At 42.1% G+C, this 14437-nt stretch overlaps 1 protein-coding gene across 1 annotated transcript; it reads left to right on the top strand.

The window, feature by feature from the left end:
- Positions 1-207: 207 nt before the first annotated feature.
- trh (thyrotropin-releasing hormone) lies at positions 208-13346 on the top strand (the record flags this gene model as incomplete). The annotated part of the gene is given in 4 exon segments (NM_001112992.1): positions 208-298; positions 7376-7567; positions 9992-11104; positions 11105-13346. Coding segments are annotated over 2 exon segments (681 nt in total).
- Positions 13347-14437: the final 1091 nt, after the last annotated feature.

Here is a 14437-nt window from a genome sequence, read left to right on the forward strand (position 1 = left end):
CCCCTAACTATTTTGATCTCGGAGCACAAATCTTACGTCAGTTGCGCAGAGGGGGTTAAAAGTCCTCTGAAATTCTGCATTTCTGACATCAAAGAAGTGTTTAAAAAAGCGAAGACATATCCCTAACTGCATCACCGGCATCTCCATAATTGGACCAGGGGAGGTATAAATAGGGGAGGCAGCAGCACAGAGCAGCACAGAGCAGCACAGGGACACACTCTGCATATTGTGCTGCCCGGGCAAGGAGGTGACAGCCAGTCAGGCTGAGACAAAGGAACTGCCAGACCTCTGACAGCAGGTAACTGATCCTTCCCCTCTGTACTCAGCCAAACATTCTCTGAACAGGTATCTTCCATTCAGGATCAGTATGGCAGCACCTGCATCATTCCCACTGCAGACACAGCATAGGGACTAGGGGGCTGTTATCTAACTACAAACTTGGGGCAGTTTGGGGTTCCAGGTTTACTTAAGGTGTTTATCTTTAATACAGATATACATAGACAGTGAATTTATCTTGAGAAAGGTTATTTTTGTCATATAGAATATGAATGCAGAAATGACAAGCCTGTGTCCCCCAGCTCAGCTGGTTAAACTACAACTCCCAGCACCCACAGAGGAGGGATAAATGCAGCGGCGTTTGCATTATAGGTGAGACAGGTGATGGGTGCCTGTGGATTCTATTAGTTGCTTGTATGGGAGACAAGAGGGGTTTGTGTGAGGTTTGAAGTGAGGGAGTATATTGCACTTGAACAGCGCTATAGAATGTGTTTAGGATACACTACTGATGCAATTGTGCTGCTGCTACTTGATCCCTACATGTAAAGGGTATTTGGATATCAATACAAATGCAAGATTTTAGGTTAGTGGGTTAATTCAGCATAGCATAACTCTGGCTGTAAAGTTGCAGAGCAGCACCCAGGGCACCCAAGGGACTGGTGGGATTCAGCGACTGAGAATATCAGCATGGGTGCATTTTGACTTTTTATATGCAGCAATACAACAGAGGTGACATAGCCATACACTATCATGGATTTATTACATGTATGCATGCATATGTTCATTTATATAGTGCTACTTGTATGCAATGCTGTACAGAAAACAATACATTAATAGGACAGAGCCATAGAGCAACAGATTATAAATACAGACAGATTTCAGATGAAACTTTTTTTTTTTTTAGTAGTCTTCCAGAATTGAGCAAATTCCCAATGTAGATAGGGGCTACACATAAGTAAGACTGCAGTAAAATAACACTGGTGGATTCCCATTGTAAATAATACTATGAATTAGGTTTTTGTAAAGTACTAGTAATGGGAATAAAGTGGTCTGGGAAACCTGTTGTAATTAGATGTGTAATTAAATTAAATTAATTAATCTCATATTTTTTGTGCAAAAAGAAAACACAATTTTTTTCACCATTTATTATGCGTCAAAATCACGAAAACCCCTAATATTAAACGTCCCATTTAAAAACTGTCACGATCACATAGAAGTCAATAAGAGCTGTCGTAGGCAAACTGTAACAGTCTTAATTTAATTTGCTCTTTTAGAGGTTTTTGGGAATTTGTTTCTAATGAAAGTCCATGAGGATTCATGGAAAAATGTAAAAATCATGAAAGATTTGTGGTTTTCATGTTCTTTTTGTTTTTGTTCTGCATTTTAATTCGTTTATACTTTTTTAATTCGGATCTTTTAATAAATGATTAGACAGTTTCAAACGCCTCTAAAACCAGGAAAATCAGAATGTTAATAGATCTGTCCCTAATATTCCTATTGACATTCTGCACTTACAGTTATACAGGTATGGGATTCCTTATCCGGAAACCCGTTATCCATAAATTTTCGAATTACGGAAAGGCGGTCCCCTATAGACTCCATTATAAGCAAATAATTCTAATTTTTAAAAATGATTCCCTTTTCTCTGTAATAATAAAACAGTACCTGTACTTGATCCCAACTAAGATATAATTACTCCTTATTGGGGGCAGAACAGCCCCATTGGGTTTATTTAATGGTTAAATGATTCCCTTTTCTCTGTAATAATAAAACAGTACCTGTACTTGATCCCAACTAAGATATAATTACCCCTTATTGGGGGCAGAACAGCCCTATTGGGTTTATTTAATGGTTAAATGATTCCCTTTTCTCTGTAATAATAAAACACTACCTGTACTTGATCCCAACTAAGATATAATTACCCCTTATTGGGGCAGAACAGCCCTATTGGGTTTATTTAATGGTTAAATGATTCCCTTTTCTCTGTAATAATAAAACACTACCTGTACTTGATCCCAACTAAGATATAATTACCCCTTATTGGGGGCAGAACAGCCCTATTGGGTTTATTTAATGGTTAAATGATTCCCTTTTCTCTGTAATAATAAAACAGTACCTGTACTTGATCCCAACTAAGATATAATGAATCCTTATTGGAGGCAAAACATGCCAATTAAGGTTATTCAATACTGAAATGATTTTTAACAGACTTAAGTTATGGAGATCCAAATTACAGAAAGATCTCTTATCCGGAAATCCCCAGGTCCCGAGTATTCTGGATAACAGGTCCCATACCTGTACTGTTATCATGTATTCAAGCTTGCAGCAACAACCTGTGTCACTAAATATAGTGAATAGACTTGTCTCCCTATCGCTCTTGGCTCCTATAAGCTTCAACCGAGTATCATTAGCTCCTAAACCCTTCTGTCTTCATTATTTGATTTATGACCTGTTACTTATAGCGAAACTAATCCTTTCTGTGTTTCTTCACTACCTTAAAAGCAGGGGGCAATTGGATATGGCACAGTGATGTGGGTCAGATGGTTCCCACTATCACTACACACAATCAAGGTACAGATATGGAATCCATTATTGGGGAAATCTGTGATCCAGAAAGATCTGAAATACAAGAAGGCCACCTCCCATAGACTCCTTTTTAATAAAATATTTCAAAATTTTGAAAAAAACATTTCCTTTTTATATGTAGTAATAATAAAATAGTACCATGTACTTGATCCCATCTATGATATGATTAATCCTTATTAGAGACAAAACAATCCTACTGGGTTTATTTAATTTTTAAATGATTTTTAGTAGACTTAAGGTATGGAGATTACAGAAAGATCCCTTATCTGGAAATACCAAAACCCTTCTGGATAACAGGTCCCATACCTGTACATTTTTAGCACGTAGCTTTTTAGACAGAAATGGTCTGTTTAGATTCATAACTAACGCTGCAGGGCTCAGAGCACCAGTACGGACTCCATATTGCAAGGCAGGGCAGAGAAGAATGAACATTATGGTGAAACGTAAGGAAGCCCCTGATCTCTGATTTAACAGAATGTGGCTTTCCAGGGACATGTCAGATTCTATTTTTCACTCCTAATATCATCTGCCTGCTGCTGATTAACTATGGGAAGGCTGGCAAAGAAGCACACCAGCTGCCTGAGAACAGATAAATCCAAAGATACAGTCCCTTCCCACAGGCTATTATCCCACTAATACTATAGGCACCATCTCTCCCTACTATACCTGCTATCCCACAGCCACAGTCCCTTCCCAGAGGCTATTATCCCCCCACTGCTACTATAGGCACCATCTCTCCCTACTATACCTGCTATCCCACAGCCCCAGTCCCTTCCCACAGGCTATTATCCCACTGCTACTATAGGCACCATCTCTCCCTACTATACCTGCTATCCCACAGCCACAGTCCCTTCCCAGAGGCTATTATCCCCCCACTGCTACTATAGGCACCATCTCTCCCTACTATACCTGCTATCCCACAGCCACAGTCCCTTCCCAGAGGCTATTATCCCCCCACTGCTACTATAGGCACCATCTCTCCCTACTATACCTGCTATCCCACAGCCCCAGTCCCTTCCCAGAGGCTATTATCCCCCCACTGCTACTATAGGCACCATCTCTCCCTACTATACCTGCTATCCCACAGCCCCAGTCCCTTCCCACAGGCTATTATCCCACTGCTACTATAGGCACCATCTCTCCCTACTATACCTGCTATCCCACAGCCACAGTCCCTTCCCAGAGGCTATTATCCCCCCACTGCTACTATAGGTACCATCTCTCCCTACTATACCTGCTATCCCACAGCCCCAGTCCCTTCCCAGAGGCTATTATCCCCCCACTGCTACTATAGGCACCCTCTCTCCCTACTATACCTGCTATCCCACAGCCCCAGTCCCTTCCCAGAGGCTATTATCCCCCCACTGCTACTATAGGCACCATCTCTCCCTACTATACCTGCTATCCCACAGCCCCAGTCCCTTCCCAGAGGCTATTATCCCCCCACTGCTACTATAGGCACCATCTCTCCCTACTATACCTGCTATCCCACAGCCACAGTCCCTTCCCAGAGGCTATTATCCCACTGCTACTATAGGCACCCTCTCTCCCTACTATACCTACTATCCCACAGCCCCAGTCCCTTCCCAGAGGCTATTATCCCCCCCACTGCTACTATAGGCACCATCTCTCCCTACTATACCTGCTATCCCACAGCCCCAGTCCCTTCCCAGAGGCTATTATCCCCCCACTGCTACTATAGGCATCATCTCTCCCTACTATACCTGCTATCCCACAGCCACAGTCCCTTCCCAGAGGCTATTATCCCCCCACTGCTACTATAGGTGCCATCTCTCCCTACTATACCTGCTATCCCACAGCCACAGTCCCTTCCCAGGGGCTATTATCCCCCCACTGCTACTATAGGCGCCATCTCTCCCTACTATACCTGCTATCCCACAGCCCCAGTCCCTTCCCAGAGGCTATTATCCCCCCACTGCTACTATAGGTGCCATCTCTCCCTATTATACCTGCTATCCCACAGCCACAGTCCCTTCCCAGAGGCTATTATCCCCCCCACTGCTACTATAGGCATCATCTCTCCCTACTATACCTGCTATCCCACAGCCCCAGTCCCTTCCCAGAGGCTATTATCCCCCCACTGCTACTATAGGTGCCATCTCTCCCTACTATAGCTGCTATCCCACAGCCCCAGTCCCTTCCCAGAGGCTATTATCCCCCCACTGCTACTATAGGCGCCATCTCTCCCTACTATAGCTGCTATCCCACAGCCACAGTCCCTTCCCAGGGGCTATTATCCCCCCACTGCTACTATAGGCGCCATCTCTCCCTACTATACCTGCTATCCCACAGCCACAGTCCCTTCCCATAGGCTATTATCCCCCCACTTCTACTATAGGCACCATCTCTCCCTATTATACCTGCTATCCCACAGCCCCAGTCCCTTCCCAGAGGCTATTATCCCCCCACTGCTACTATAGGCACCATCTCTCCCTACTATACCTGCTATCCCACAGCCACAGTCCCTTCCCAGAGGCTATTATCCCCCCCACTGCTACTATAGGCATCATCTCTCCCTACTATACCTGTTATCCCACAGCCACAGTCCCTTCCCAGAGGCTATTATCCCCCCACTGCTACTATAGGTGCCATCTCTCCCTACTATAGCTGCTATCCCACAGCCCCAGTCCCTTCCCAGAGGCTATTATCCCCCCACTGCTACTATAGGCGCCATCTCTCCCTACTATAGCTGCTATCCCACAGCCACAGTCCCTTCCCAGGGGCTATTATCCCCCCACTGCTACTATAGGCGCCATCTCTCCCTACTATACCTGCTATCCCACAGCCACAGTCCCTTCCCAGAGGCTATTATCCCCCCACTGCTACTATAGGCGCCATCTCTCCCTATTATACCTGCTATCCCACAGCCCCAGTCCCTTCCCAGAGGCTATTATCCCACTGCTACTATAGGCACCATCTCTCCCTACTATACCTGCTATCCCACAGCCACAGTCCCTTCCCAGAGGCTATTATCCTCACTGCTACTAGTGGCACCATCTCTCCATACTAATTAAAGTTCTATTTTATAGAATGATATGGGACTTATTTATAAATCTGTGCATTTAGATGCATGATGTATTAAATGCAGAACATGGCACTCTTTGTAAATTATCTGTAATACTGATGGCTGTGTATAGGCTATCCTTAACAAATCTTGCCCATGGCTAGACTGTGCCATCATCTGCATGCATCTAGCATGGGTGGTAATAGCAGCAATTGCACACCAGCTATACACACTTCACTCTCTTAATAAATTACTCACCGAAACTCTTCAAATGGCTGGATGAGGAGGGAACTAATTTGTCCATCTCTCTCTCCCTGAGGCAACAATTAACTGTATAATGAAATGTCTCCTAAACTCCCTGCTCACTGGCAAATAATAAACAGAGAGGAGTTAATTCTACAGTATTATAGAGTATTAACTGGGAGAGCGATACTAAATAATTCCCTGTCCTCCCACACTGCCGGAATGTTCTGTAAGCTGCATTTGGGCTGTTTCTTATTGTTCCAGTTGCCATATTCACTTTCTGCTACTCAGGATATGTGGGTTTCCTAAAATGACATTCAACTTCAGCTGAATTTGTTTTGTTGCCACGCTAAGATTTGTTACATTAATTTCATAATTACTCTGCTAATAAATCATGTTGACGATGCAGAATCATGCAGTGGCGTAAACAAATCTGCAACAATTCTGAATCCGAAAATGCTCCATTTAAAACCTGTTGAGATCATGTAGAAGTCAATGGGAGATGTCCCTTCCCTTCGCTGGATGATTTTTCTTTTCTTTCTAATCATTAGAGGTTTTCAGATTTTTTTAAATTAATTTTTATTATTTTTTTCCAACTTACATGTTGCTCCAGGGGGACTTGATATTATAAATAAAAAATATTGATGCACTATTTTGTTTATCATGTACAAAAATAACTATAAAGTACACATGACATCTGTGCTTATTTGTTGCTAATAAAAAGGTTTTCAGATTTTTGGCGCTGGCTTTTGTGCGACAATATGAAAAAGTTCCCGCACATGTTTCTTCAGTTCAGGGGCCCTTTTTCTCTACATTTATTCCCCACCAAATGCTTTGGAGTCAATGGGCGTTTTTTCTTGCATGGGGCATTTTTCTTGCGCAAATGCATTGGAGACACTGGGCATTTTTTTTTCTCAAACCAAATGCATTAAAGTCAGCGGGTGTTTTTTTTAGCATGGTTTTTCATTATGTGAAATTTTAGGGCAGATTTGTAAAACTTTTCACCACTTGAGACATTGTAAATTTCTTTGAAAATCTGTATCAGGCAATAAAAAAAATGTGCTCATCCCTAATAATATATATTTGCATTGCATGTGTTCCAACTTCCCAGGTACATCAGGTACAACATGACGGTGTAAAATAATGGTTGAGCAAAACAATTGAAATGAACTACGTTTGGGCATGTGTGGCAACCTTTAGAGTTAATCGTCGGTGCTTATTAATCTTCTGTATGTGACATTGCAGGAGAGATGACGTCTGTCTGGTGGTTGCTGCTCCTCAGTACCACATTATCTCAAATGGTGCACACACAAGAGCAGCCTTTACTGGAGGAGGACTCAGCACCAGCAGATAATCTGGATGTTCTTGAGAAAGCCAAAGGTATCCTGATCCGCAGTATCCTGGAGGGATTTCAAGAAGGGCAACAAAACAAGAGAGGTATGGAGAGACAAGTTCATAATACATCAGGGCAGCTATGTATGTAACTGTTGCTTGGCTTACTTAAGGGATTACCAGTAGGGAACTTCCATTCTGTGGCAATTAATACTAGACTAATCTACAGACTCTTCATTTAGACTTTAGTAGAGCCCATAAGGAACCATAATGTCATTGCTTGATGTGCATCCCCCCCCCCCCCCCCCCCTATCAGCCAGAATCTAAAAAGGTAAAAGGTATCTGGCAGGATAGAGAATTCACTCTTGGAGTAGCTAAGGCTTATTATGTTGTTGGGCTCACTTCTAACCTTTATGCCCCTACCTCTAGCCTCTTCCTTTTATTGGACCTCTACGCGATATAATATTACAGCAGAATAGTTATTACTGCTTTATGGTATCTCTCTCCATTTACTTGGTGCAAACTATAAGCGGCTATGCCTTTACAGGTATGGGATCTGATATCCGGAAACCTGCTATCCAGAAAGTTATGAATTATGGAATGGCCATCTCACATTATTTCCTTTTTCTCTGTAATATTAAAACAGTAGCTTGTATTGATTCCAACCATGGGCGTCCACAGAAGGGGGCAAGAGGGGGCACTTGCCCCCCCCCTGGAAAAGTAGCACAAAAAACAAAAACCTTACTCCGTTTCTGCACTTTCCCCTCAAGCCCGTTTTTGCTGTGCTCCGATTGGATCTTTCTTCTTGTGGATTCACCAATCAGAGCACAGCTTCCTTGACAGACAGTAAAATTGACCAATCAGAGCACACATGCACACAGGGATCGGGAGATTTTGCAAACTGGAAACAGAAATAAAGACTGAAAAGATGAATCTGCAGCTGTAACTTTACCTAAGAACCAACTCTCAACTTTTGCTGCAGTTTTCATCCCACAGGTACTATACAGTTCTAAAGAATCACTAGCTGACATTAAATTGTTTAATTTATAATCTATCCCCTACCCTAACACATGGAGGGTAAGTTAACTCTTTCCCTCTGAAAAAGCTCATTGTGTGTTTATATAAGTGTTGTTGTTTTTTGCACTTACTATTTTTTTTTTTTTTTTTGTCATTGTTTTGTTCATTTATAGTAAGTTACAGTGGGGCCAATGTTGTGTATCAGTGCCAGTGTTATAGTGCCAGGGCCTGAATATCTGCCATCTGTACCCACTGCTCCTCATGGCATATAATGTGCTGGGTTTGTAAATACGGACTGCATCTCACTGTATATAATGGGGAGTCAGTACCCACTGCCTTTCTTGCTATAAAACTAACATAAACACATCTAAAGGGGTGGTTCACTTTTGAGTTAACCTTTAGTATGTTATAAAATGGCCTATTCCTAGCAACTTTGCAATTGGTCTTCCTAATTAATTTTTTTGAATAATTTGCCTTTCTCTTCTGCCTCTATACAGATTTCAAATGGGGGCCAAAAAATATTGCTCTGCGAGGCTACAATTTTATTATTATTATAATTTTGTATTACTTATTTTTCCAAGTAGGCCCCTTAACTATTCATATTCCCATCTCTTGTTTAAATCACTACCTGGTTGCTAGGGTAAATAAGACCCTAGCAACCAGATAGCTGCTGAAATACCAAATGGAGAGCTGCTGAACAAAAAGCTAAATAACTGAAAAACCATTAAAAATAAAAGTGAATTCGAATGCGAACTACCCCTTTAAGCTAACTGATCCCAAACACAAATGTTTGCAGATCCCCTAACAGAAGTGCGCGTGTGAATACTTTTACTACTAATACTAAACATTTTAGGGTAAAAAAAAAAAGCACCCCCACCCGCACTTTTGTACAGTATCCCTGGGAGTCAGTGGGAACGGCAAGAGGTAGTTGGGAGGTTAACTTTTTACGTCAGCAGTGAATCCACTAAGTGTCACATTAGCTGTAGGTCAGTCTGTGTATGGGCCATATTTAGCCTCCCCTAGTATCATCCTGCAAAAAAAAAAAAAAAATATATATATTTATCTGTTGCAGGATGATGCTAGCTTACTTGCCCCCCCTTGGAAAATTTTCTGCGGACGCCCATGATTCCAACTAAGATATAATGAATCCTTATTGGAGGCAAAACAATCCTATTTGGTTTATTTCAAGTTTAAATTATTTTTTATTAGACTTTAGGTATGGAGATCCAAGTTACGAGAATAGCCCCTCATTCTGGATAACAGATCCCATACTTGCACAATGTTACGGTCTGGTTTTATGTAAGATGACTTTTATACCACTGGAAGTATATGTTGCTATAAACTAGAGACTATAATGGTAACAGCTTGATAGAAGATATGGGAAGTGGGAAAATAGTTACACAGTTTATATTTATATATAATATTTTTAAAGGAAAATGTAAAAAAATGTATAGCAGCCCTTAACCCACACAACTCAGTCTGTGCAGAATGCTAACTTTATTTTCCCTGCAGCTTTTCCCGATGAAATGGAAATGATATCCAAGCGCCAGCACCCAGGTAAACGATTCCAGGAGGAGCTAGAAAAGAGACAACACCCTGGAAAGAGGGATCTGGGAGATCTGAATCTAGAGCTTTCCAAAAGGCAACACCCAGGAAGAAGATTTCTGGAAGAAATAGAGAAGAGGCAACATCCAGGAAAGAGAGAAGAGGGAGAGTGGAGCAGGGGGTATCGTTCAGATGACTCAAGTTATTTGGACCTCCTTTCTGATGTTTCTAAGAGACAGCACCCAGGCAAAAGAATTCCAGACCCACTTTTTACAAAGCGACAGCACCCAGGTAAGAGAGAGGCGGAAGAAGAAGATGACACTGAATTTGAAATCTCAAAGGAGGTGGCGAAGCGCCAGCATCCAGGAAAGAGATTTGACCCTTGTGAAGGCCCTAATGCCTACAACTGTAACTCAGGAAACTTTCTACCGAATTCTCTAGAAGAAGGCTGGGCAACTTAAAACCCGATGCTGCCCAGACCCTTTTTGGCAGTTCCATCTGGCCCTACATGATTCCCAATGAACACAACTTTCTATAATTGTTGATAACATAGTATTATCTACCATAAATGACAGAGGGTACGATCATTTCACTAGCCAAATTCTCTTTCTCTACAAAGCAAGCAGCTCTCATAACATATCTTAGCTTTAACAGGAACCTGGGCATCAGGGCAGTATGCTTCAGAAAGTACCCTGCCCACTACGGGGAGGGATCCAACAATCAGTACTGTGCCCCCTGAGTATTCCTTCCCTTGCTTGGATGTGAGATCAGATAATAAAATATAGCTAAATACAAGATGGCCACGGATGTGAATGTGCATTTATACATTTGTGTTCATTTGCGCATTCAGTAGTTTTACTGTGAGTGGATCATCCACTTTCCCCTGCCTGCATTTTGTACGCTGTAGCTCCATTGAAAGGCACCGTGTTGGGCAGTGTGGAGATACAATGAGTGGATATCGGCACACAAATGCATACTTTGCATACTTTTACGTTTTGACATGCATATCTGCTTCGGCCGACACCATATCTGTCAATGGAATTACAGTAAGGGGGCATGATAGTGGATTTCCTCCTTAAAAACACAGAGGAAAGTGGATGTCCCAACCCATGTGCCCCTAGCCATTTTCTCAGTGTTTATTGCATAGTTGCTTCCATGGTTTGATGGATAATGCATTTTCTGAGCTGCTTATTGCATTTCATTTGGTGCCTACATGTTAGTTCATGATGTACTAGTAGATCCTGGGCTGGTGATCAGCAGACTATTGCCTGTAAGCAACATTTCATTGTCCTTGGAGCTTGACACACAGTGAAGGTGGTAGATCTTGATGAGGCATCTTAAATAAAAGTAAAATCCTTGGTATTATTTGTGCCCCTCCGGCACCTTTACAAGCAATAAGTGTTGTGAGGGCCACTTGTTTCTCAAGTAATATTTCCATTCTAATAAATATGTGTCTACCCCAATGGCAAAACACACTGACTAAATCCCTACTTGTTCCAACACCTGATGAAGTCCAAACAAATATGTGTGTGTGACTCTTGATAGAAGACTCTTGATATCCTCCCTGTGGGATTGACCCAAAATCACCAAAATATATCTATGGGGAAGCACCCACAGATTGCTATTGTGCGAAACCCTTACAAGCCCTTATAAAGTATAGTATACATACATTAGTTTTAGCACTTTGTGTGGAGATCAATAGGCATCTTTAGGTAAAGTTATTTTTGGACACAGTTTTAGCACTTTATATATGGGTTGTACGGATACTGCACAATTAGTTTGTGCCCCAATGGGTTGGTTACTGAATCATTCACCCCCTACACTTATTAACAATTATTCTCCATTCAGTTCTAGATAATAATAATATGATATAGCACAAGCTAAATCTGTTTACATTTATTTTTGACTTTGCTTCGTCTTTAATATTTCTAGTCATTTAAGCCAACTAACAGATTCATTATGGATCCCACACATTGGCTGTTTGGTCAGAATGGAGATATGTTGCAGTTTACTTTTTTAGAGGGAGAAGAGCATCTACAAAAAGTTAATTGCAGGGTCAGTAGGGATTGTATACAAACAAGAACACCAAGGCTAATGAATAAAGCAAGGTTGGGCGCATTACTTTACAGCTGCCACTTTAAATGATTTTATCCTAAAGATTAAGAAAACAAAAGGCCTTTATATAAGTTATTGCCCCTGGGGTGGCATATCCCCTCCAGAACCACTGCAGCCCCCAAAACTGCTCCATTTGCTGTACCAGTACAGTAAAAGCAGAGCAGCACAGAAGGGTTGGTAGGGGACATCTCACCCACCTGGATTGTGCAGTTGACGACAGCGACAGGTCCTGGAATGAGACTGTTCCAGGTAGAGAACACCAAGCAGGGTGAGAGAGTGCCTGCCAACCTCACTGAGTGACTTTTTCTGAACAGGGAAGGCTAAGGGGCCAGTATTGGGGGCTGCAATGGTGCAGTTTGGTAAGGGGCTTTCCATGGGGAATAACATATTAAAGCCTTTTGTACTATTAACCATATCTGTGTTTGATTTCTGCACTCAGACCGGTGGGTCTAAGGTTATAATTGGTGGCTAGCTGCTAGACCTGTTGGCTTCACACTGTCTGGGTATAAAACTGTCAGGACAAAAAAACTTATAGGGGGTCTTTGTGGGGCAGAATTGTACCTGCCCTTCTGCATTGAAAGTTCAGAACCAGGTAATAGAAATGTGGGGGAGGGGGGACAAGGACCCCCTGGTAATACAGTTTTTGACGTCTATGGTTACTGAGTGACATGGCTAAGCAACATATTTTGATTCACAGGAAAGATGAGAGTTGTAGTTCACACATAGCAGAGTGGTTGCTTTATACAAGGCATGTCTGGTCTCTTGCTTTTGTTGAACTACTACTCACTCCACACGCATAGCTGGAGGGACACAGACTAAATCAGAATCTGCTGAACATCTGCAGGGTGGTCACTGCTTTGCTGCAAAAGGTGCCACAGAGGTTTGAAACATTTTCCAGGCTTGAGTTCTGATGTCTGGTCTGATTTATGAAGCAGGCATCAAACAGCCTTTGTCTCTCCAGCTATTGTGTAACTACAACTCCCAGAAGCCCCAGTGAGCTGAGGGTGGCATGCTTGAACACTGAAGGTGGTCTGTCCTTACTCTATAGTATTCCTCTAGCTTGGACTCCAGGCACATCCCGCTGCCCACCCACTCCGGCTGTTACTGTCATTCCTTTGTATATTTTGTTCTTTAATGTATAAAGAAATAAAAGCAAAGTATGATATAATCACCCTCCTTCTTCTGAGAATAAAAAGATTTAAATGAATGTGAAAATAATATTTTTATAGACAATCTTTTGTGCAGTGTTGGTAAATACATGTTTATTCTGTATATAACTTATTTTAATATGGATACTGAAAGAATGTACATAAATATATATGAAGAAGCATGAACCTTTCACTGCCTGGGTATGTTACAATAAAGATTGCATCTGATCAAACCACCAGCCTCTACACGCTTTCTGGGGTACAAGGAACCGAGACAAGCGGAGGTTTTATGGACAGATCATATATCTGATTGGTTGTACTGAGATATTTTTTGCCCAGTGTTTGTACATAAGCCCCTATAATATAGAAACAGCCAAGGAAAGGAAATTTAGGGTGGGGGGGTATTTAAATAAGGGATGTCCAACCTTTGGCTTTTCAGTTGTTGCTACTAGCCCCCCTGATTGCAAGCTTTTGGGAAGTAGTAGTAGAACAACAGTTGGCATCTCTATTGTCTATAGAGATGTATATAGAGATGCCATATATTTACCCAAAAATATCTGTAGTTTCAGCCCTCCCCCCTTGCTGCCATGTTGCTTGCCCCATTCTCTTTGCTGCTGTTTGGCTCCTGCCCTTACCTACAGTAAAAGACCCAACATTTGGTCAGAGTCTCAGCTCTTGAAATGAGTGCAGATACAGGAAAACAGTGTATCAGTCATTCAGCCATAGTTCCATAAATATCTAAGACAGCAAATACTTATTCATCCCAAATCTAATCCTAACTGACCTCTAAGCTGGGCTTTTGGTGTATCTAGGAGATCGTCAATTCTTACCTATTCCCACCCTAACTGGCCTTCAAGCTGAGCCTTTTTCTACCACTGCTCTAAGCCCCCAAGTGGCTGCCCCCAGAGTTTTGGAACTTAACCCCACAATGTCCCCATGTACAAACAAATGTTTCTATGGAGTCTGAAACACTTGTCTTTCTTTGACTGAACCATGCTAGTAGGTCACTCATGGGGCCACAGGACTGGGTGAAATACTAGAGGCATGAGGGTAGGAGTAATGGGGCAGAATAGGCTATGTGACTGTTCTGCTTTCCCCTGGCAGCACACTCCAGATGTGAACAGGGACACACGCTATATGGCAGCCCCAC

Source organism: Xenopus tropicalis, chromosome 4, assembly GCF_000004195.4.
Source record: "Xenopus tropicalis strain Nigerian chromosome 4, UCB_Xtro_10.0, whole genome shotgun sequence".
Classification (NCBI taxonomy): Eukaryota; Metazoa; Chordata; class Amphibia; order Anura; family Pipidae; genus Xenopus; species Xenopus tropicalis.